The sequence below is a fragment of the Acipenser ruthenus genome, chromosome 25 (genome assembly GCF_902713425.1).
Source record: "Acipenser ruthenus chromosome 25, fAciRut3.2 maternal haplotype, whole genome shotgun sequence".
NCBI lineage: Eukaryota > Metazoa > Chordata > Actinopteri > Acipenseriformes > Acipenseridae > Acipenser > Acipenser ruthenus.
In genome coordinates this window covers 22,615,607-22,642,193 of record NC_081213.1, presented here as the reverse complement: position 1 = coordinate 22,642,193, position 26,587 = coordinate 22,615,607, and the positions used below count along the sequence as shown (strand labels likewise).

The 26,587-nt window shown below is 35.6% G+C and overlaps 1 protein-coding gene across 1 annotated transcript; it reads left to right on the top strand.

Annotated features, from left to right (window-relative positions):
* The first annotated feature begins 18,185 nt into the window (after nucleotides 1–18,185).
* On the top strand, nucleotides 18,186–24,925 carry LOC117413712 (kelch repeat and BTB domain-containing protein 8). Its single transcript, XM_034022987.3, has 4 exons — nucleotides 18,186–18,306; nucleotides 19,587–19,794; nucleotides 20,452–21,569; nucleotides 21,980–24,925. The coding sequence occupies exons 1-4, from the start codon at nucleotides 18,291–18,293 to the stop codon at nucleotides 22,441–22,443; spliced, it is 1,806 nt and encodes a 601-aa protein (XP_033878878.1). The 5' UTR covers nucleotides 18,186–18,290; the 3' UTR covers nucleotides 22,444–24,925.
* The last annotated feature ends 1,662 nt before the right edge of the window (nucleotides 24,926–26,587 follow it).

Genomic DNA, 26,587 nt, shown 5'->3' with positions numbered 1-26,587 from the left:
GCCAGGTCTGATCAGTAGTGAACTTAAAGCAGACAGATTTGTGAGACACGAGCTTCCAAACGTGAAGTCATTCCAAAAGAGTAGACATGCAATGCCCTTGGTGGTGGCATTGAACTGACAAGTTTTGTTGTCAGTTTATATTTTATTTAACAAAATTAGACTCCAGATTTTCCTTTTTTTTTTTGAAGGAGATCGGTTAGACGACGGTAGGCCATGCTTGGAATGAGTTTCTTGGTCAATCAGAAAATAATTTATATAGCGGTTTTATACATGTTCTTGATCCATAGGTTCAGGGTTTATAAACAAATCCTAATTTTCGATGAGGTTTAGGGCTCAAGAAAAGAAAATAGACAACAGTCTTGACCTTGATTGCTGCTTTTTTTTAACTTTTACTTTTCATTGGACACAATGGACACAAGCCATTTAAAATCATTAGAGTTACAAATTACCCAAATTGCACTAAATCCTTCTGGATCTAAAAAAAAGTGATTAGTATCTTGAGTTCACTGTCACTACTGTCCAAAAGATTCAGTACTTCATTAAGATTGTTGTAATTACACGCACAATATGTGGTGTTGCAATGCGACATTTGTAATATAATTAAACCCAGCATCTAGTCCTTGGCTTATAGTTTGGGACAAGGTTAAGCACCAGTCTTTGGCTTTCAGAAGAAAAAAAAAATATGTGTGGTTATAAATTATTCTATTTTTTTTATTTTCATGACAGGGAAATAATTAATTTACAGTACTTGTGTCACTTAACTCAGAGCTCATTTCCTTCTCCTTACTTTACGTGCCTTTAGCTATATAAAATGTTGCCATATTAAAGGAGTCTATTATTTTTTAAAATGTCCACAATTAATTCACAGGTGCTAATGATTTGGGGTCAGAATCGACCTTGAACAACTTCTGATTTTATTCATTCAAATCGTAGCTACTTGTTTTAGAAAATGGGGAAAGGTGGTGAAGAAGCAGTGACTTCACTTTTGAGCTTTTAACAATTAAAAAAAAAAGATAACACCAAGCTACCTTATGCACTGTGCCTTAAGAGAAGAATGGCAGGTATAATGTCAATGTTGTTTTCATTTTTATGTATTCTGTTGTCAATTGTCTATTGTATTTACACATCTGTTCATTACATCGCGTTCTAGTAAATATTTCAGGCATTTGTCTTGATCTTCTGAATCTGCTTGTGCGATATAGTTCGAGATTGACAGAAGTAGGTACGGAAGCCGCATTTTATTTTACTGCTTGGCTGCAGAAAATAAATACTTTAAGGACAGGTTGCAAAATGAACCCTACTTTATGCAACATCTCCTTTGACAGGACGGGTAAGATTGATTTCAAGCCTGGCATGAACGCACCTCAATTTATCTGTGTGGCTTATCAAATCAGCTTTCAGACTCCTAGAGCTTATTGACAAAGGCATGCTGGATTGATCTCCCTTGTAACCATGGAGTCAGTCAGGCCGGTAATAATATTGAATTAGTCTTTTCATTTTCCAGGTTTCTGCCTGTAAGCCAGGTGGAGTGTTAGGATCTGTTACCGTTAACAGTTGTGAAGTGTTGTTAGTGACCGAGAGTCCAAACCAGGACTAGTTCTCATTTGAAGACAATAACACCAAAACAATGGTGAAGATCTGATCAAAATGATGATACGGATGACAAAACCAACAGAATACAATCTGTACAGTCTTTTATTCTCCTTTGACTCTCTAGTCCTTGAATTGACATTTGTAACTCATTGGAATGCTATTCACTATATATTAAGTTAAACAATTTTATTTTTGCCTCAATCAAGTCAGCTATCTTTAAGTAGATTAAGAAGAACATACTGTTCATTTTTAAAGTCAATATAATACTTTTATTAAAAAGCTGAAGTCTTAAAATCATAAAAACAGTGAATCGAAATCACACATAGCGCAATTTTGCTTTAAGTAAAGTTGTGAAGGAAGCTATAACATTTAATTAAATGTACATTTGCAGACAATCAGGATACTTTAAACAGGAGACATCGCCCTACACCCATTTTCTCTTTATTGATAAAAAAACAAAGAGAAATATATACAGGTTAAATCATTTTTCTTGCTCCTTTTATGAAACTTTACATGCCATTTGCTAAAAGGACTTGAACCTCATGTAAGTCTTTACAATGCAACAACTTAACTTTGTGTGTAACAGTCTGTTGTGATCTCTCTTAATGCAAAACTTCAAAAGCTCATTTGATCAAAGGTCATCTCATCTTTGTGTAGTGTTTGATATAGAACATTTTATTTCATCTCAAACTGTCATGGCCAGTTAAGGGAACAGCACTGTGATGAGAAATTACTGATGCATTTCATGTACTCAGTTTAAAAAAAAAAAATCTTTTCATATTTTATGAGTGTTTTAATTTGAATATGTTTTCTTTTTTTAATAGAATGTTAAATTGGCACTGGAAATTCGGCAATGTGAGTCCCTAAATTGTCTGCTTATTAATAGAAGGTCAATTTGCTGTGAGAATACCCTGGGAACCTTTCTTTTTAATAAAACCCCTTCCTCTTCCCCCTCAACACACAAATATATACACATTCATTAATCCTTCATTTAAAGAGCCAAGAGCACACCATTCTGGTTTGTTTCGTTTCATTATTTTATGGTGTCCTTTGTGGTGTTAATAATTGATCTGGATGATTTTAGATGCCTCTTTTCTCATAAAAACATTTCATCTAAATCAACATGACAGCATACTGCTTCGGAAATAACAAGAGCTGCCATATAATATGATTATCAGGTGTAGTTTCTTTACACACTGAATCTTATGCAAGCCCACTTGTGTAATACTGTAGTCTTCATTTTAAAATCATATTGCCCATCCATTTTTGGAATCGAGAGCCATCTTTGAACAACATAATAATTTATCACATCTCATAACGCTAAACAACATACTGTAGACTGAAGTTGTTTAAAGATGGCGCTCACATTAAAGAAGGCAAAATTGCATAAGTAATGTGGCAGTATACAGTATGCTGTAGTGGTTCCTTTTAAGGTTAAACAACTTCCATTGTAAATAGTTCATTTTTGGCAGGCAGTTGTTGGCAAAATCTCCATCTTATAGACCCTTGTCCATTATATTAGTCGTAGAGCAGCCAGGGGAAGCGGCTCTCGTATCCCAGCCCAGTCAGTGCAGTTTAGATAATCTAATGATGCATAAAGCTTCCCGCTTTCTCTCACACCAGGCAGGAGGTCACCCTCCCAGCGACGAGCTGGGGGAATCGACACCAGTCTGCTACCGACCACATGGCTTTCTGTTGATCTGGAGCTGGCAGCGACTCCATCCAGCCTCTGTTAGTTGAAGCTGATATGAAATGAGAAATAACCGTTCATTTTAATACAGTTCCGTGTGTTTGTCTCATTGTACACTAGATTAAGCTCCCCAAATAGATATTGCAATGAAAAACACGATTTTTAATGGTGTTTCCCATGGATAAAATTCAAGCTTCATAAACCTCACAAAAATAGTTTTTGTCTCATTATGCAAACAGACTTTACAATGTGTTCATTCTGGAGTGACAAGGTCTGCTATATGTACTAGGCCAGTTGGGTGTATAGCTTACAAGCGTGTGGTTGAGAGTACAGACTTTTGCCACTGTAGCAAACTAAAGCATTTAAGTATTCTACTGTATTTTCCACCAAATCTCCTAAAGTTTATCTTTCCACACATTGTATTAAAATAAAACATGTCATTTGATGCTGAGCAATAGATGGCAGTATTGCACTTCCCATGACAATGAATTGCTATTTCTGTATAGAGGCTTTAACTAGTGATGGGTGACATCGTATTGCATCATACAATCGGTGGCTCTTGGTATCCAGAGGTAAGGTGACCATAGAAGATCTTAGCAGCGATCATATAGATATGTTAAAGATACAGAAATAAAGACACAAGCAGAAAGGTAAATTATGACAGGACTTGGTGCATCTTATATAGAAATCATACAACTAAGCTTTCCTGACTATACCTGCTACGGTTCAAGTTTGCTATAACATTTTATAAGTAACTTGAACTTTTCAACTGTTTAAGAGCTGAAAACAATTAAAAGGTCTAATAAAGCAAATGATCAGTTCAATTAAGGGTCTAATTAAGTAACTCAGAGCTCAGTTGGAATGAAAACCAGCAGACACAGTGGGTCTCCAAGACCATGATTCGGAAACGCTGATGTAGTGTAATCACTGCACCATACAAACAACACAGCAAGTTAAGAGTGAAATAAAGCACAAATGCGTTCTAACTAAAATACTGTAGGAAATGGTACCAGACCAAAAATGTATGGAAAAATAACCTGTCAAGCATAGTTTTTAATAGAATGTCAGCCGACGCTATGACAAATGTACATCTCTTTAATATATTGCCTTATCAGCTTAAATCTAACATGAATCAATAGTGAAAAGCTAGATTCATTCCAGTCAGCAATTCATTTCCTGACTGCAAATTGTGGCAAGGCCTCATCTTTTAATCTCATGAATAAGACTTTGTGAAGTGGCTTCAATATTCATTGACTTTTAAATCAGCTGTTGGTGCTTCAGTTCTATTCAGATTCACTTGACCACTGTGGAAATTTGAACTGTTGTGGTAGACTAAAGCAATACAGTGGTAATAACTGAATTTGTTTGATAGTTGTAACACCACCTGTTTTACAGAAGAGGCATCAGTTCAGCTATATTAGGTCTGCTTTGGTCAAGCCTTTCTGTCATTCATACGCTATGATGTTACACATCAAATGAAATCATTGGAGTGTATTCAAACTGACAAACTGACATATTGGTTGCAAAACAGTGTTTACACTGGATAGATAATAACATAATTGAATGGGGCAGTAAATGACCTAGATAGTAATGAACAGTATGTGGGTATGTACTGGAGGCCAACAAAACAATAGCTGGTCACCTAGACATACACTGACCACCAGTGGAACCAGTTGGAGAAGAAACCATGGCTTCATGGTTGGATTTATTTGAAAGATAGCTCCAAACAGAACACAGACTTCCTAAAATCAGTATCCTAAATATAAGCTTCAGAAAAGTGTGTCACTTGTTTAAATGAACAGCTTTTTCTGTTTGGTTCCTGGAAGTAAGTCCCACTTAGTAAGAGTGGAATAGCTTGCTTAGTATCCCACAACTTCTCACACGCTCTAGCTAGTTGAAATATGTATTAAATTGTGTCTAGTACAAGAGATCCTGCCTTGCCAATCTGCAGTAGGAAGCCATAGTTCAGAGATCACAATTAATATGTGTTCTGCCTTCTAATGAGAATACAAGTGCAGGTAATGGTGTTATGGGGATAATTGGAGTCACACTGCTTAACAACCCATTCTGCTCTACAAAGGGACACATTTATTTATTTTTAACCAAGAAAAATAACTCTTTTATACATTTTTAAAGGGGGTCCTGGCAAGTTGGCAGCAGAAGTACATTCCTTCAGGCCAGATAGCTAAAACAGTCAACTCGTATAGAATTATAATTAGACAGTAAAGCAATCAGTTTCCATTAACATTTAATAACAGAACTCAGGTAGCAGACAATGTAATGCCAAGACTCAAAAAAAAAAAGAAAAAAAAACAGTATGCAGTTTGTGAAGTACTCTAAGACCTAAGTGCATGTGTCTCCTCCAAGCACGTTATAAAAAAAGAAAATCTGCGCTTTAAAAGGGACACTAGGCGGGGGTAGATGTAAAAAAAAAATGATAACAACATCCCTGCTGGATAAGAAACAGAAATCAGCATGGAAGCAGTGCTAGACATGAAGGGTTATTGATCCAGCTACAGAGGAGAAGTGCACTGCAAGTATCAACCTGTAAGCCCTTTGAGATGCAGAAATACAGCGTGCTGAGTGACATATTGATACAGAAATGGATGAGCGGCTGAAGGTACAGCCTTTCCAGCTGGAGGACTGTTACCCTTTTACAGAACTATTGGTACATTTTCTTTATATTTTCTCTGCAGCGAAATATGCTGGGTGTCTTAAGACCTACAGCTGCGAAATGTTTATGTAAGTAGAGAATTAATGTCAATATATTATATATGTTTTATATTATAGACCTGAACTTGTAGCCCTATTCACTATTTCAACACTGCAGACCTATACGTGAAAAAAATTAAATAACTCTCAAAAACACAGCCTAGAATAAATATAACACAGCAGGCAAGACCAAACCCTATGTAGGTTTTGTATGATTTATCACCATATAAGACACTGCAAGTATAAATTATAGTCAAGTTGTCTTATTGCAAAGAAAGAGTTACAAATTATACTGTTTATGCAAGTGGGTTTTTTTAATGGAATAACATAAACACATTATACTTTGATTAAAAATATACTATAATAAAATCATAATGATATTTTTCAGGCTTGATTTCTTATAGAAGTGGCTTAATAAACTGTCTTTGAACATCATAAACTGAGCTTTTTGCGAACTTCTGAAGCCACGTAACAGTAATTAATTACTAAAAACACTGAATCCAACATGTGGATAAAACCTTTTTATTCACTGAGAGAAAATGCTTTCGACTCCAGTTGCATACAATAAATATGACTAATTAAAAACATTTTTTAAACAACTTGATTTCACATCAAATTTTCATAGGAAACCCCATGTGCAAAACTCATTCATTTGATTTATTGTGGCGATTTCTTCATCCACTGATGATAATTACTACATCAGAAATTAAATGAGCCTCATCTACTACACCCTCAGACCTCCCTGGAGAGTTGTGAAAAAGAATTAGAGCTGCACATTTGCCAATATGCCTAATCACTGTAAATGTTGCTTATAATTTAAACTTGACTGTTATGCATCGAACATCAAATTTTAATTCACAGTTATTGTCGCCACCAAGGTTTCTTTTCATAGTACAATGATTTAACAACACTAAAACAGAACAGCAAATAAAGGAAAGTATACAACTAGAAAAATATCAAGTGCATTTATTTGCATATTGTATGTCCTTGTATGTTCTTGAATCAAGTTTGAAATAAAACATTTTAGTAATTTTGAATGACTAGCGCTCATTGAAACACAAGTGTGCTAGGATTAACATATTCCTTTATGTTTGCAATAACTCCTTCTCAAACACAGGACAAATAATTAAAAAGTAGAATTTTACACATTTCATTGATTATTTAAATATGAATTTATATGTTTTAGCATCATAAATGTAGTGTAAGTAGTAGTGAAATATTTACGGTTATGTATCAGTTCAGATTTGGAGGACTGCACTTTTAAGTTTCGTTTTGATCTACTGTGTTTGCCATAGACAAACCGGATGTGATAAAGAGGAAGGAGAGAAAAAAAACGAGAGAAGAGGAGAGTCAGAGAGAGATACTCCTGACCTATACTTTTGTGTTGTGTAAACTATGCTGTGTTCCGATTAAGACAATAAATAAAACCTTCATTATTGGACCCCTTGCATCGCCCGAGTTATTACAAATACTACATTACAGTAGTAAGGATTTACAGCACAGACAAAAATACAAGTCCTTGAGGAATCTGAACACTTGTGGCAAGCAGAGAGCTGAAGAAAGCCCTCTTGAACTAGTCATTGTTATTTCAACCCTTTACTGAGATTAGCATTAAGATGGTGTCTCTGCTGAAAAAGGTTACTCTGAGTCATCTTTGAAAAGATTCCCTGGCTTTTAAACATTCTTTTTCAACATTTTAACCAAACAAAACTGCCCATTTGGGAGTAATTTATTTACACATGAAGTATGAACAATGATTTAGCATTTTCTCTTGCTAAAGGAGTGTTTCATAACCAATATTATTAACCTTACAGCCAGTCAGAGTACCCTAGTGGTAGATGCCTATTAGCTTCAAACTTGTAGTGTGTGTTAATGCTTTACTAAATGTTACTATTAAAACATACACTGCAAACAACCTTATCTTATAACTTTAATTAAACAGATTCACAATTATTCACTTCAATGAAATTGAAAGTTTGTTTAGATCTTATTTGGAAATCCAGACTGCAAAGTATTCAGACTGGGCAACACTTGACGTACCCATGAAATCATGGATTTTGTAACCGGGTGATTTATACCTCTCTAGATCTTTGCTGTAAATAAGATATAGCTCAGATGTAGGAAGCACATCCAACAGAGAAAAACAGATCATTTGTAAATGTCATATAAAGTAGTTAATAGTTAGTATTTCACAATCCTAAACTATAATAGTCAAACCAATCAGTGTGCATTTGTGCATATGATTAATGTGATGTTTCTCTTATTGTCAGTATTTCTCTTCACTCTTATTGTTATTAGTGCTCCGACTGCAATATGTATTGGGATATATTTATTACAGAAAGGATATCTCTATAAGGAATTATTCACCCAACACAGGATAAACCAGTGTGGCCAGTCATTCAGTGCATGGCTACAGTGAATTAAGTTTTCTTTAAAAAATGTATCCAGGGTACAATGCCAGCCTGCGGCTTCGGGCGTTATAGCCCCTTGTCGGTAACAATAGTCTTCCATTGGGCCAATAATTTTCCACTCTAGCTCTCCTTTCCAGTCCATATTTAGCATTGTTGTGTTCTCCATGGCCTGTTCTGTGCCAGTATGTCGACTAGATAAGCCAAGACATATATGGATATACCGCAAACACCTGAAGTCTGTTAATTAGGGCAGCAGTGTGGAGTAGTGGTTAGGGCTCTGGACTCTTGACCGGAGGGTTGTGGGTTCAATCCCTGGTAGGGGACACTGCTGCTGTACCCTTGAGCAAGGTACTTTACCTAGATTGCTCCAGTAAAAACCCAACTGTATAAATGGGTAATTGTATGTAAAAATAATGTGATATCTTGTAACAATTGTAAGTCGCCCTGGATAAGGGCGTCTGCTAAGAAATAAATAATAATAATAATAATAAGAAGAAAAGGATGGGATAGGGATTCAACTTACACACAACAAGGGCTCTCACCACGATTGAAACATGCAATAGGAAATGTACAATATGTTTCACACAGAAATTGTTCTTGGTTACCATTTGAACACCTGAAATGGAAATAGTATGTATGAGCATTAAGTTTCTAGATACTGACATTAACACAATAGTTGTTATAAGATGTCTACTGCTGACCAGATGGATATTTTCTATTAAATAAATACTACTCTATTTGTAGCATGGAAGTAAAATGTCAACAACTACAATCTTCTTTAGCTTTAATGGAAGAGAAGATCTACCTGTAAAAAATGAATCCGAAGCCTCTTTTACAAGGGCACCCTGACATAAGAAGCTACAAGTCAGCAAAAAGTTATTCATTTAAGCCAAGGTATTTCAAGAACCAGTACTTATTGCTACTTCTTGGCAATATATGGCAAGAAGTCTCCAAGTATCCCTAAAAGTTGAAATAAAGTGATTCAAAATCAGGTTTTTAAATCGAATGCAATCTACTGTATAACTAATATTTGGCTTTATTAGCTGTGAGCTCAAGTATGATGGAACAAGACCCTTCAAAGCTTGAAACACAAAGCAATACCAGTGAAAACGGCTTTGCTGCACTAATGGTAACTAACATGTTATAGCTGTTTCCATGTATTAAAATACAATGAGCCATGTGTCGCAGTGGGATGCATTTTCTTATTGTACTGACCGTTGCATTATGCAACCTCCAAAATGACCTTCATTTTAGCAGCATCTAGAAAAATAACAATTTCTTTCTTCAGAATTTCCTTAAGGATCCTTTCTTATTCTATTTTTCCTTAAGGATATCTCTGTCCTTGAATTGCAATATTGGCCAGCGCCTTCTCTTTCACACACTAGTGCACTGTGGACACAGGGGAGTTCTTTAATCCTATTCTGCTATTAGGATGCAGACCACCCAGCTGGGTTTCTCTGCTTCAGTCACATTAGATGAGATGAACTATGCCTATGACTTGCACAGCAAAATAACTTCCACTGTTAGCGAGTACACTTTTGCTAAAGGATTTGATTAAATAAAAAGGGGAAATAAAGCCTACTCGGAACTACTGACAAAACAACTTTTTTTTTTGTCAGTTGTATAAGTATGTTTGTTTTGCTTCATAAATGATGACTTGACCTACAAATTCGTGGTCAAAATCTGACTTTTTAGACCACCCACACACAGTAAACAAGAACTCCTGCTGTATCCAATTACTGGAGATTTTGCGATTTATTTTTCTCTTCATTTACCTTTTTTTTTATTTCACTTAAATTGTGTGTCACACAGTATCAGTACATACATCTGACCTGTGCGGATGTATTGCACCATGTGTCATAAAAAGGTGGGGAAGGAGGGAATCTGCAGTATTGTTGCAGCATAAATGGGCATCTCCAGAGTGAAAGTGAAAATAGTCAAACACATCATTCTCCAAACAGTGATAAGGCTATTGCAGGAAAGTTATTATTCTATTGAATCCTTAGTTATTACCGGTTTAAGCTTAAAGCAAAACTATAAGCCTTAGGGGAGTAACACAATTTGAATATTTCCACCTTTTAACAGGTGCTAAATATCTTCAATAATACTATTATAACTTTATATATTATAATACTAGTAATAGTTAATAAATAATGCTGCATTACTGAAATACACACACTGCTTTCCAAGACCTCTACAGTATGTCATTAGTTCTAACTAATTGTGTCTAACAATGCAGTCATAAAATGTTATATCTCATAATTATGTGGGATTAGCCATTGATACAACACAGCTGCTCACCAAACATTATCCAAGGTTTAATGATCACAACAAACAATGTTTGTAGGTTTACAATAACAGAGAAGTAAACATATTCTTCAGACTAATTATAATGTGTGGGACTAAAGAAGTGGTGGTTTGTACAGTTCGAAAGTGATTAGGAAATGCAAATGAAAGGTATTTAATAGATACTGGGAGATGAACTGTATTCTTTTATTCTGTCATAGATCTGGGGTAACAAATTAGTTTAATGATATGGAATTTTTTTCTGTGTCAGACACAGAGACAGACTTACTTTCTCTGCTTTCTGTCTTCAATACCTTTTTGTTAAAAAATGAATGCACTGTAGTGCATGGATCATTACGAAATATGTATCACCAACTTGGTAAACCAAAAGAAGTTAAAAGTAAAACAAAAACATGCTGGCCTGTAACTTTGATGCAGTCATGGGTAAATCTAGTCGTTTGCTTCTGGTACAATTTTGTTTTTCAAACCATCCTCTCCCCAGGATTCTCTTGACTGCTGCCCTTAAACAGTGGGTCCACACTCATTCAGCAGGGAGCGGTAATGAGAACAAATTCAACATCGCTGCCCTATTAATTGCCTCCTGCTGGGGTCATAGTTCCCTCTAGTGCAGTGTCTGTGGTTCTCAGTATGAATTAATCAATTTGTTTTCATGGCGTCTTGCCTTATGATCTTCTGTGTGTCAAATCTGCCATCATCAATCCCACACTTGGCATTGGTCTTGGGACAGGTTCAGACAGGCAAAAGGAGCACATGTGGTTTATAACAAACTTGCACTAAGAATGATTAAGGGAGCCTCCTCTATATCCGACTGCCTAATGTGTCTGCTTATAGTACGTCAATAAACTCAGTTTTTAAATCAACAAGATATTAACTATACTTTGTGTTTATGATTAAAGGAAGACCAGTGTTGTATATTAGTGATATGTCCATCAGTTGTAATCAATTTCTGATCTATGTAAGATAAAGTGAAATAATAGCCTATTTTTCCTCACAATAAACTTCACTTTTACATAATGGTTTGATGCTAAATTAGCTGTGAAATTACTTGAGACAAAACAAAATCACCAGAGCAACATGATTGGAATCACTATGAAGGCTCCAGACTTCAAATGATATGAATAACCCTTTGTGTGCACGGGGTCCCTACAGAAACGTTCAGAAGACCCCACTGAGATACCATTGGAATCCCAGCGAAACCCTTGCAGAACCACCATCAGGCCACATCATTACCAGCAATGTCAACACAATCTGTTTGGAAGAAGTACAGCATACAGCCCAGGCACGCTGGCACAGTGGTACTGATGCAGGACCTTGGTACTGCAATTGATTACCAGTGGTTCATAATACAGTATTGTGATAGCATTAGTGCTTCAAAAATCTAACAGCATAGCACAGTACTACCACCCGATCACACACCGAAACCAATTCATAAACATAATTTCTATTATTTTTTAGATGTTTCATAATAAATGTAGATATTGAACATGCAGACAGGAATACAGGTTCATATTTATACTTGCCTCCCATTGTGTACCTATTCATATAATCACAGGTGGTTTGCAAAAAAAAAAGGGCTTTTTCTAAACCTCTGAGATCAAGTACCCCTGTAAGCATGTAATAACCTTTTACTCCTACCCTTTAAAAAATAAAAATAAATCACACCGACAGCTTGCTTTCCCATGGCATCCCACTTTCATGCTTTCTGTTCTTCAATCTAATCATTACAGTCTCAGCTGTTTTAGTTTACACCACACATGTGGGTGCACAGGAGGTAGAAATGAGGAAACACAGCAATGGTAGACGATTCTTTTTTTTGTACTACTCTAGTGAGATCTTCCTTAAATATGGGAATTTTGTAAATATTTCCATAAGATTAGGTGATGCAGTGGGTTACAGTCACTACTGGAGATCTGGGTTTGAATCTGGCTTAGCTCACTGGTACATTTTAGTTTTAGTGGTTTGCCTAGTCTGCATCAAAATTGCACATTTCAAAAAATCCAGATTCTGAAGGTAAGTGGAAAATCAAATATATAACAAAGTATCCCAGTATGTTGTATAAATATAACAATGACATGTGTTTTTTTTTTTTTTTTTTAATCCAGAGTTTTGTTTAAAACAGGTTCCGGTTGCACACAGGAGCTACTAAATCTGAGATATGTTATTACTGTAGGTTTACACACAACACAAGTGGCATAACTTATTTTATTTGATGCACTATGTACAAAATAACTAATAACAATTACAATCACATAAAAAAAACACAGTGGACCCCAGTTTATGTAACACATTTGTACAGATAAATGTTGGAATTTGTAAACAGGTGATTCTTGATGCAACCCTGGAGATTGTAGAACTAGTTAAAGGGCTTTTCTTTATATGAATTGATCTCCATTTTTTGTATTTAGTTTTGCGTTGTCCTTTGTTAAATGCTGAAACTCCTTGATGGACCTAATGGAAAAAAAAGAAAACAGAGGTTAAATTCAAGATTAGATAATTTGTAAAAGCCTGGAGGAAAAAGCCAAGTGCAGTCTTTAGAACTTAGTAAATCATTCTAGTTCTATTTAGTGTCCATTGATGCTATAAATATCAAGATAATCCACAGCTTCTGAAGCTGGTGAATAAATAAAGTCCTATAAAAACAACCCAAGTTTTAAATGCACACATTTAAAAAATACTATACATTCAGCCACAACTTCACAACACTTAAAAATATAATGCTAAGCTTACAGTACAAGAAAGTTTTACCAACAATGCAATCACAGTCAAAGGCTTCAATACTAGTAAGGCTTAGTTGTGGATTAGAATCAGATCCAGTAATTTCTCAAGGCATTAGGATTTTTCTTAACAACAATCCCAGTCAAACATTAACTATTGCACAGCTGTTTGTGTGTAACACGTAAAAGTAAAACCCCACTTGTATTATGTGGACTTTTATGTAGCACATTAACCTCCTACAGAGAAACCTGTGACTACACTGCTCTATTCATGTTTTATTGGCTACAGGGTCATACTTCATGTGTCATATACTAACTTGGCAGTAGTAGAAACTTCACATCATTACATTATTTTTATTTAGGATAAAGATAAAAAGAAAAATGTATTTATGAGTAAACGTTATAATTTAGCACAGGAATAGATTATAAATAATGTTGTAAAATAATGTGATTATATCGAGTAAGAAACAGAGCTGTTTAATATATATTTAACATCGTCACCAAATCTCATTTTTAAGGCTGCATACAGAAATAGCTTATTCTGCCTTTCTAACATTGAATGGTATGCACCATTATAAAACCACTTCCCTTTTTATATTTCTAGAACCATAAAATATGCTTTCCCTACAAAATAACTGACACCTATCAGAAAAAAACCCACATAGCAAGAGAGCAAATAAATATAGGATTAAATATAGGACTGATAATAGCTTCAGACAGGCTATTCCTTAAAAAGGGGAGTCACACATGTCACCCACAGAAAAGCTATCAGCACTCCAATAAAGTCCTAACCTACCCACCACAGATCTTACCTGAGCTTTTCTTACCTTGTCATTTTCATCAATCACATGCATTTCCTCCATGGCAGTCTCTATACTGCATTCCATCATAGTCCTGCTGGGAGGGATCTGCAAACTCTATTTTACTCTGCCCTTTTACTCTTTCACACAGATGGGACATTCTCCGTCATACAAGACTTGTGAAAAAATGCAGAGCAAAATGGTTATGGTGGGTACCAGAAAAACAAAAACTGCTGACCTATTGCTCTACTCACCTCAAGCATCCTCCCACTACCCCAGGGCAAACCCCCCAAAAAAACATCAGAACTAGAACACGATCTTCCAGTAGGTGTTGGGAGTACCTGTCCTAATACTCACTGGAGAGCACTGTAGTGTAGACTCTGTGTAGTCTAGAGTCTAGACTGTCATGGTATTCCTAGAATATTCTGCTGGAATCAATATGAATTTGCATTTCTTGCCCCTAAGTGTTATGTATTATATAATAAGCCATTCAGTCTAAAAATATTCAATTAATACAGTGTGTATCACATTGGGGGGAAAAAACGATTTTAGTGCAATTGTATCACAAAAATACTTAGATGAACTATAGATTGCCAGAAAACCGGTTGAATTTTTTAAAAATAAGAATAATAACAAGGATTTGTTGGCTGTTAGACTACTCTTCCTTGGCCCAGTTGTGATCTGGGGTCATTTTCAGCTTCCTATAGTTTCTATTATAATTATGATTTGAAAATAACAGATGTGTGTGCTTAAATTATTCTCTCTAATCTAAACTGTAATTTTCCAATCAGAGAATGAAATGAAATGAATGAATCCTATGATTACAATATTGGATGATGGTGAAGGAATTTATGAATGGAAATTATACTAAAACCAACAGGCAACATTAGACTGGATTCACGGAGAAAACATTTTTTTTTAATTTTTAACAATGTCATTTCAAATGCTTTGACAGACATTAGAAATCTAATGCCAATTAACATGCATGACATATACTGGATTACAGATTTGCTTAAATTAAGATTTACTTTCACTCAAAAAGGTAATTAATTTCATTATGCAGTTGGTGTATACATTCTAATTAGGAGCAATGGAGATGAAATCATGTAAAGGTTATAATTTATGGAAATTGTGAAGTAATTGCATAGTTCACAGCAATAATTACTATGTACTTGAAATGAGGGTAGTGGAATTTAAAAAAGGATCTCGTATAGAGAAAAGTGTACAGTTCATCATTAGTGAGTTCATGACAGTTGTTTTATTGCTTTCAAGTTCTTCTAAAAGGGGATGCCGATTTGATGCAAATATTATAACAATGTTCACTATGCTTGTTGTACACCGATTAACCACTTCACCTATTTCTTGTCCCTTGCACCAAGAGTCACCAGAATAATCTTAGTTTCATTTTGGGTTAATAAAAGTGGTGTGACTGCAGCACTGGTGTGAGTTTGAACTTTGAAATATCTGCTGCATATACCAGATGACAGTACAAAAAAACAAGCCAAGAACCAATAGATCAGTGCAGGAAGTGATGTTGTTATTACTGCTAACAAAAGTTAAGATTAAAAAGTAATTTCTTAAAGATTACTGTTTGACTAAATCACTTTACATGTTTCCTGAAACATTTTCAATAATGCCACAATTTTATCTACAATACAACTTAATTAAAACATGAAAATATTGAAGATACTGTATATTATAATATTTAGATTGTGGGTGATCTCATTGCAATAACACATTACAATAAAAAAAGGTGTGTGCCATACCTAATTTATTACAAATCTACACCTTTCATTAAATAAAGTAAGAAGAAAATGAATCCTGGAAATGCTGTAACCGATTTAAAAGATACATGTATTGTGCTACAAAACCTTTCTAAATAATTCATACCAAATTACTTCAACATATTTCAGACTGAGTGTCCTGTTTCAAATGGCTGAATGAGTGAAGTAAAAACTAGAACAAAACATCATAGGGGAGGCGGTGTGGTCCAGCGGTTAAAGAAACGGGCTTGTAACCAGGAGGTCCCCGGTTCATATCCCATCTTAACCACCGATTCATCGTGTGACCCTGAGCAAGTCACCTGTGCTCCGTCTTTTGGGTGAGACGTTGTTGTAAGTGACTCTGCAGCTGATGCATAGTTCACACACCTTAGTCTCATATCTTGTAAAGCACTTTGTGATGGTGGTCCACTATGAAAGGGGCTATATAAAAATAATGATTATTTTTATTCTTCTTATCATTATGCACAATGTTCAAATTAAAAAAGAAAAACATGTCAAGCAGTTTGAGCAGGATCAAGCTCACAGCAGACAATGACTAACAGAAAGTCATCAGCCAGGCAAAGTCAGAGCTTTAAAGTTATACAATACCATACCACAAGTATGCCATTTATTGCATTATTATTATTTATTTCTTAGCAGACGCCCTTATCCAGGGCGACTTACAATTGTTACAAGATATCACATTATACAGATATCACATTATTTTTACATACAATTACCCATTTATACAGTTGGGTTTTTACTGGAGCAATCTAGGTAAAGTACCTTGCTCAAGGGTACAACAGCAGTGTCCCCCACTGGGGATTGAACCCACAACCTTCTGGTCAAGAGTCCAGAGCCCTAACCACTACTCCACACTGCATGTCATTAGTTAACTTCCTATTCATTAAACAAGCTTTAAATGTTAAATATATGCTTTATATTAGATCATCCACTCCCTGTCTGTTGCTAGTGCCAGGTATCTCAGAATTAGGAGTTGTATTTTCAGGTTAAAAAAAAATAAATATCCAACGACATTTTGGAAGATGATTATGAGCCCAAGCTGAGCCACAACCGATGCATGAAACATTCATGAGCTTACTTCCCCCAGGGGGTGTATTAGGAAGATTAGCTCATCCTTATGATGTAAAGTTTCTGGACTTTAATTGTGCAAAGCAACAAGGAGTTGGAGCAACTTGGACAATTATCAATGACGTCAGCAGGCAATAAAAAAAAGAAAACAAGGACAAAAATACTACCAAAAAATATCCGTGTCGTGGCAGGTCAGACAATCGTAAACATGGGCAGAGCTGACTTTAATCCATTCTTAGCTTTCCATAACAGAAGATGCGGTGTGCCTGGTCTGAACTTGTAACATCTATTTAGTGGATTCAATTATAACATTAAAGGGCTACAAAAATAAACATTTAACAAAACTGATTTTAAAATAAAATAGTGACTTGTTTTTGTTAAGAAAAATAAATGACGGTTATGCACAGTATGTGCAGTACTTACCTTAACACCAGTAGTGCTGCCTTCTGCGCGTGCAGTTCTACAGCTGGGTTTCATGTAAGGATCTTCTTTACTACTTGTGACGTATTATTCTTCTTGGAACCTTTGCATATACAGCAAGTAGCATTTTTTTTAAATATATATTTTTATATGTATGTTGGGTCCAGACTGGGAAAATCTAAAATACAAAAAGTAAAGGTTTTGTTTGTATAGGTCTTACTTCCACTGGGAACATTTCAGATGATCCTCAAACTACTGCATTTTTAGTAAACTGCTCTAGGTTGAGCATCTGTTACACAACCGGTTATGTAAAACAGTAAATGTCACCAAGACGCTACACAGACCGAAATAACAGCTGGTACCGTACAAAATAACACAGCAAAATAAAAGCCTTTCAATTTGCACATTGCACAAAAATAAGAAAGTACACGTGTCTGTACTATAGCAGCTACACCTTTCAGTGTTTCACTCTCCTTTCTGATCTGATGTCCAGCTGCAAAATGCCTTCACAGTGCTTGTTTTAGTCAACAGCTGAGACAAGACTACAAGTCCCAGTGTGCTTTGGGTGTTTAAGTGCAGCTGTTTTGTTTACGCGGTTTTTGGTAAATGTAGTCCACTTCTGAAGAAAAAAAACTACACGTACCTCTATCACTAAGATATCGTACTATAGAATAATACTGTTGGCTGATGATTCAGCTTCGGGAACTGTGATTGGTGGAAGTTCAGTTTCCGGGAGTTAAAGGTGAGTTAGAGACATTTCCGTTCCGTAGCGAGACGGAGGAGAGAGAATGGCTGCTGGAGGAGGTTAGTATTTCTGGTTGTTTGGTTTAAATATTTTAAATGACATTAACGCAATCAAGCGGTCTCCCATTTTCATATCCAGTAAAGACTGTAATATCTGTTGGGCGAAATCAAAATGTTTGTCGAAAGGAGTTCTACCTAGGCTTTAAACCTAAAACGCGTTAAGTTGCTAGTTACTTTTTAGTAAACAAAAGTATATTTTGGACACTCGGTAATGTTTAGAACGGTATTGTAATTATTTAAACTAATACTGTTTATTGCTAGACTGTCGGAGAATACATTTTGTCTGTTGACACGACCTGGCAGTAAAACTGTATTCACATGTTGGTGTTCTGGCTGCAGTGGTACCGATACATGTTTTATTTAAATGGTTGAGCTTTTCATTAATTTACATTATACGACATTTTAAGTATCGGTGAGTATTTAGAACGGTCCAAAATGTAGTACAAGGAAGTCTTCTTTTAAATACTGTGTTTTATGCATCTAGACTTCTGAACTGCTGCTGTGTTGTAGGGTCAATGAGTGTTTAGACCTTTGTTTGTTTTGCTGACTCCACTGCTTCGGGAGTTCCAGCTGTTCCTTTGTTTGATCAGGTTGCATTGGTCTGGGAAGCTTAGTTTCTAGCATTCTTGACTCAACAAATGGTGACACGTTTTACAGAGGTCCAGCACTATGTGTTGCGTATCCACGTTTTACGATGTCACATTGTATCTCCCAGCTGAACAGCGTATTATATATAACTAGCCAAGACTGTCAAAAACAAACAAACCAAAAAAGTATATGTATATCTACTCGCAAGACACTTCTGTTTACCAGCTTTAACCGCAGGACTGTATTAATGGTTTTAATCGACCAGTATACAGTATTTGAGGCTTCTACTCTCTAGGGTTTAGTAACGAAGGCAGTGCTGTTCTCGGATTACCGTTTTTTCTGTTTGTATAGCGCCCTTGAATGTAATCTTTTCTCAAAAGATATGCATGTTTGAACCTGGTCAATATTTTGATGGGTGAAAAATATGGTGCTGCAAGAAGTACTATCTGTCTTGGCCAGATTTTGTTGGTGATCTGGGATGATGAGATATTACCCTAGATACATTTCACTCTACTGTCATAAATAATCCTATGTCACACTTTAAAAAACTAGAAGGGATGTTATAAAACTGTGAAATGCCAGCATTGATAAGGTCCCCTTCATATAGCAGGTCACACTAATTTTAAAGACTGGCAAGAGGGTATGCACTTGCATTTTTAACTGTATTTCATGTTGCACGTTTTATTTTTCAGATATAGGTAAGCTTTTACAAGTACAGAATGGGATTCCTGCAAACACAAACTGCAATGGGATGGACCCACTTCATGCTTGTAACATTCTCCAGCAGCTTAAGTCTATGTACGAAGAGGAACAGCTGACAGATATTGTGGTAGAAGTGGATCATGGAAAAACATTCTCTTGTCACAGAAATGTTCTTGCTGCAATTAGTCCTTATTTCAGGTATGGAATAATTAAGTATCAGTTAATATTAGGAAATGCACTACACGGAACAGGAACCTATTTGACTGGTTTCACAGAATTCTGGGTTACCTTAAGTAAGGTTCTTCAAGGTTGGTGCTAACCGGGGTCTGTGAAACCCCGGTTAGCATAAAGTCTAAATTTAAGTAGAATATTGAATGTGTAAGAGTAATCATCCTAATACTTTCTGCTTAATTTATATTTTTGCACATCATGCAAATTTGGAATTCCCCAGGAGACTTGTTGAATTAATTCTCTTGTAAACCTTACACTTTCAAATAACTCTTATCGATTGCTGGTTATTGAGTTTTAAACAGCTCTGCTTGCTTGTTCATCTCTTTCTGTAACAAATACTTGAATAGCTCTAGGGTTTTAAGCACAACCAAATTGGTGGTTACGTTAGTGAGTAAATGTATGTGCTTGTCTTTAGCCTTGGAAAGGTAATATAAAATGATGGCCGTAACTATCATTAGATAAATGTTCCAGTTTAAGATCTTTGTAAATAAATGAAAACTGTAAACATCTCAAATTGCCTTTTATATACAGATAAGATCTCCAGTGGAGATCTCAAGTTGTCTTATTGCTGAGGATTAGTTCAAACCATTCCATAAAATATTTCCTTCAATTATTTTTTTCTAGGTCTATGTTCACTAGTGGCCTTACTGAAAGCACCCAGAAAGAAGTCAGGATTGTTGGAGTTGAGGCAGAATCGATGCATCTTGTTCTAGACTATGCATATACCTCCAAGGTCACACTGTCAGAGACAAATGTCCAGGCTCTGTTTACGGCAGCTAGCATCTTCCAAATACCACCCCTGCAGGATCAGTGTGCCCAGTTCATGGTTAGTCGTTTGGATCCCCAGAATTGCACTGGGGTCTTTATGTTTGCGGATGCTTATGGTCATCAGGAACTCAAAGACAAGTCACGAGATTACATCCGAAAAAAGTTCCTATGTGTCGTCAAAGAACAAGAGTTCCTTCACTTGACTAAAGAGCAGCTAGTCGGCATACTTAACAGTGATGACCTTAATGTTGAGAAGGAAGAACATGTATACGATAGCATTATCCACTGGCTTGAGAATGACCGAGAGAAAAGGGAGATGCACCTTTCAGAGGTGTTCGCCAAATGTATTCGCCTACCTCTATTGGAAGAGGCATTTCTAAAGAAAATTCCTCCCAACTTTGCACAGGCTTTGGCAATGGACTGGATGGACAAAGGGAAGTCTAGTGGTACCAACGGCTGTACACAAAGGCTGGGGATGACTGCTTCTGAAATGGTAATGTGTTTTGACGCAGCACATAAACACTCAGGAAAGAAACAAACAGTGCCTTGTCTAGATACCGTCACAGGGAAAGTGTTCAAGCTATGCAAACCACCGAATGACTTGAGAGAAGTTGGGATTTTGGTATCCTCTGAAAACGACATTTATATTGCAGGGGGTTACAGGCCAAGCAATAGCGAGGTCTCTATAGACCACAGAGCAGAGAGTGACTTCTGGATGTATGAACACGCAGGTAATCGGTGGTTGCCCAAGAGTCCCCTGTTGCGAGCACGAATCGGGTGCAAGCTGGTTCATTGCTGTGCTAAGCTTTATGCTCTTGGGGGTCGTGTTTATGAAGGAGATGGTCGCAATGCACTCAAATCTGTGGAGTGCTATGATACTCGAGACAACTGTTGGACAGCTGTTAGCCCAATGCCGGTTGCAATGGAGTTCCACAGTGCTGTTGAATATAAGGATCATATCTATGTTTTACAAGGTAAGAGGTTCTTGAAAGCGTTTAAGTAGTTTTTGTAATTTTTAAAAAACATTTTTTTTCATTTGTCTGTTGAAATGACACAGTTGCATTAAGTACCATGCAATAACCATACAAGAAGGTATAATGGTATTAAAAATAAAATATAAATCCTATAAACTGTAAATCCTAGCATGTGTTTCCCATGTTTCCATTTGTCTTAGTGTGGTATAATATTTTACAAAGTTGCAAATTCCTTCCTCAATTTCTTATTTTGATCTTTGTACAGTAGATGTGGCCTACTATTCTTGCTTTTTTTTTTTTTTTTTTTTAAGAGGACTGCATTGTTTTTTGTAATTAATATAGACGGACGATATTTTTATGAGTATTTTATTTTGGAAATTCTAAAATGTCTTTCTTTTTTTAATTTGTAGGGGAATACTTCTTTTGTTATGACCCACATAAAGACTACTGGGGTCACCTGCCTCCCATGACTGTGCCTCGAACCCAAGGACTTGCTGCGCTGTACAAGAATTCCATCTACTACATAGCAGGAATTTGTAGAAATCATCAACGCACTTTCACGGTGGAAACGTATGACATTGAGCAGAACGCTTGGACTCGAAAGAAAGACCTGCCATTTGACCAGGCTGCTAGCCCATATATTAAACTGATAATTCTTCATGACCAATTGCATTTGTTTGTGAGGGCTACCCAGGTGACTGTGGAGGAGCATGTTTTTCGAACCAGTCGAAAGAACTCCCTGTATCAGTATGATGAAGACTCAGACCAGTGGAGAAAAGTGTATGAAACTCCCGACAGGCTTTGGGATCTTGGCCGCCATTTTGAATGCATTGTTGCCAAACTCTATCCACAGTGTCTTCAGAAAGTTATTTGAAAAAGAGCTATCAGTCAGGATGTCTGGTGCTACAATTTGCTTGTCTCTGGTACTATCAGCATTTGCAGTATGGGGGGATGATTGTCTTAAACATTAGGGTTTATATAAAAAAAAAAAATGGGTGATTTTTTTAAAGCTTGCAGTATAATTCAATCACTACTAATTACTTTTGCTGATACTTAACATTTGTACAAGGATTCATAAGTGCAATTATTGTCTGTCTTCTGCATATTTTGAGCCATTTTATTAAGTAGAATTTTAGATGGTTGGTAGGTTAGGATTTTAAAATTAAATGAAACGAAATCTAGAAATTCTGGTAACTAAAGACCTGTTCTGTGTATTTAAGTTATTCATACGGGTATGCACAGCATTTTTGTTGACAAGTAGTTCTTTGATATTTTCTGAAGGTCAACACTTGATTTAAAAGCATTCAGGATATATTCAAACTGGTGGGCCTGCTCTTCATGAGATTATTTGATGTAGAGATGTACCATTTTAATGGGGAGAATGTAATTTGTAAGGAAGGGTAGTTCAGTATAAATATAATTTTGATTTTATTACTTATTTGTGGTGGGGGATTGGGTTAAAACATTACGTGTAGAATGTAGAACTGCTGCAAGGTTGGCTCAATTTCAGTTATTTATGTTTAGCCTGCAAGTGTATATTGCTACTGTTTGAATTTTAAAGTGACATTGGGCAGATTTTTAGGTTTTTCTTAAATGCATTATTTCTGTTCTACCACAATACACCTGTGTCATTAAAAAATATAAATAGCTTGTGCTGAGCACTACATTGTAGGAAGAAATGTATTGTTATAAAAAACCCTGAATTGCTGTGGCCGGATTTGCCTGGGGTTTTTAATTTCATTCATTGCGTTGCTGAAAGGAGCCTGATATTCCGTCTTTCACGTGTAAATACAACTCCAAAGCAGTTTTAACTTGACTCAACAGTGTGAATAACTTTTGAAAAAACAGACTCTTGAAAACCTTTGAACAACAGTAGAGAATTCAGAGGTGCCCTATGTCATTTAAAATTCTTGAAGAAACAACTGAGTTGGAGTAGCAAAAATGCTGAATCATAAAATTAGTAATAGTATAAACTATTGCAGCTTCTTTTTTTCAAGTGTGTTTTCTACAGTTTAACAGTATTAATATTTTTGCATTATTTATAGTAGGTTTGCTTAGATTGTATTCTGAACAACATGTGTGTTATTTAGATTTTAGATTTTGTGGAGTTTATCATTTGTGGTTCATTTTATGCAAACATGCCACAAAGTCCTTAACATGCCTACTGATCCATAAACCAAGATTGAGACATGCTGTATACTTGGAGGTTCGTTTGTTCAACCTGTAGCCCTCTGGGATAGCGCTGGATATTTTAGAGCATTTGCAGTAACAGAGAATGCCCCTGCTGCATTAAACAGTTATTTTTTGGGGTAATCCCAGGATCACTAAATGTTTTAAAATATATATAATCAAGCTCCTGTTTATCAAGGTGTTGTATAGCCTAGGTTGTTCAAATCAACCCCTTAGCCTTTAATGTGTACCTTCAACTTCAACATCTTAATTGTTTCTGAAAAATAAATCTTGGTCATTGTTAAGCTTCGTAGCTGCAAACTTTGAAGCACGACTCATTTTTTTTTTTTTTTTTTTAATATGTATGTTTAAGGTATTTACGTTTTGTTAAAAATGTGTTTTGTTTTGGTGCTGCTTTTTTGACAATCTTTTGTATTTATAGAGTAGAGACAAAGTGTATGTTTTGTGGTGTGTAAGCATTTAATTCTAATGTCGAATGTAGAGTTAGCCAATAAGTAATCTAGTAAATTATCATATGAAAGTACCTGCTGTGGTACCTTTACAACCATTTTGCACAATATCTGTGGAATTTTATATTTGCACTACACATTCATCATTTCACAAAGTAAAATGAAACTTTCCCCAAAAAAGAATGATACAACCATCTAGAAATACTAAGAAGTCATTTATTGGTCTGTATTGTACATAAGAATACAATAGCATTACTGTGACAGCTGTAGCATGCAGGTCTAACTTCTTACAAAAAGATGAAATCCCCCCAATAAGGATTGTTTTTGTGTGTGTGAAACGAACATCTAAAGCAGCTAACAATATTGCATGTAAATACTAAGATATGAAAATAAAATGAAGCGGAACTGCTTTCAGTTGTGGATTCTGCCATCATTAACACGACCAGCACTGTTTTAGCTGGGAGCTTTGTTGTCTGTTTAAGCAGTGACTTGAAATGTATGATTCTCAGGATTATAGCAATACACAGTACTGTATTTGTATCAATCTGTATGATATACTGGAAAATGTTTGCTGTACTTGCACATGTTTTATTTCAGCTTGAAGCATAGATGTGTATTACTTGGTTTAAATAGTTAAAATAAGTGCAGCTTTGCTCTGTTGAAACATACTAAATATGATTGGCCATAATGTATAGTCAAAATAAAATGTTAATTGAATGTTTTCTTTTTTGTTTCCTTTACAATATTTTCAAGATTGATTTAGTACAGAATAATGGATAAAAGAAGAAGTTTCTGTCAGTTTGATTGGGGTTTTCTGTAACGTTTAAATCTCAAACTCTGAATATGATCACTAAGTTGAATTTCTTTTAATGCCATGTGTTTGCATCCATTATCAGGTGTAGTGGCAGGGGTTTATGTGGTACAGTGAAGTATTTTGTGTTTGCAAACGCTGCTAATGGCATCGCAAAGGAAATTACTATTCTGTGTAAGAAGTGTTCTTAACAATAAGTTATAAATACATTTTGCATTGAATTTGCATGTATGTTCAGAATTAAATAAATAAATAAAATTACAACATGCACTGATTTTTCTCAAGCATTTGTGGGAATCAACATCTTTTTAATTTCCATTATTTGTGGAAAAGGCTAGTCATTTCTATGAAATTAATGGTTTACAGAAATTCAGTCGAAAAGGGGACAAGTTTATTTTCTTTCCCTCCTGTCCTCTGTTGTTGTCAGTCACTCAATAAAATACATTTTCTCAAGTTCTGTTCCACTGCCAACTTTACTTGTGTCTGAATTTATACCACAACTGCTTATTGCGTCATATGGTGTGAACCTCAACAGCATGTTGTCTAATTAATATGTTGTTTTATTTTTAAATCACGTTTAATTTGGAACTGCCATTACAGTTAAGTGTATACTGACCTACAATCCTACATGCTTGAACAAGTTCCCAATGAAAATCGGTATCTAATAACATTTTAAAACACAGTAAAGCTGTTTATCCAATTATAGCCTACACCAAAGAGGAGTCTGACTACCAATTGGTGAATAATTACTGTAGGCCCGGCTTTGGCTATGTTTTGGAGAAATAAGCTAAGCGTTATCTGCAAGGCAATTATCTACCATGTCACGTGGACTGCTAGAGGTCACTGAGAAGAATGCTGATGACCTTTAATGGGCAGTTATACAAAGGGAGAAACTGTCCCTGAACAGGCTGGTTTCTGTTACATACCTTCAATGCTGCATGTTGTGAATAACAAGAATAAGACCCAACAGTCACATTTGTTAATTGAGAATGTTATTAAAATTGTTAATTGTGTTAGCATCTGATGTATTTGCTCAGCAATGGACTTTTGAACAAGTTAATTGGATATTTGGCATGGACAGATTATATGTGTTATTCTTTGAATAGATTTGATTATTTTGCTTTTCCAGAGAAAGAGACTAGAATGTTTAAATGTACTGTCTTTTTATATATATATATATATATATATATATATATATATATATATATATATATATATATATATAAATAAAACAACATTTAAACAATTTTTTCATAGAATTTCGGCACCTAACCAAAAGAGGTGGCAAAAGACCAATACAAACTACCCCCCACCAAGAGCTCACCCAGTATGCCAAATGGCAATGCTTTTAGGTGAGCCACTGGAGACGTGACGCTATTTATGTGATAACATATGAAATACGTTATCTGTTTTAAATATGACACATTTAATTTATATTCTCTTAATTATACTTAATTGCTGTAAATCACTCTGTTAACTACGAATTGAGTTGCGTTTCAGGCAGCAGGGTTATCCTAATTCTTAACCTCTTATTAGCACCATAGTTACTGTACTAGCAATATTACTAC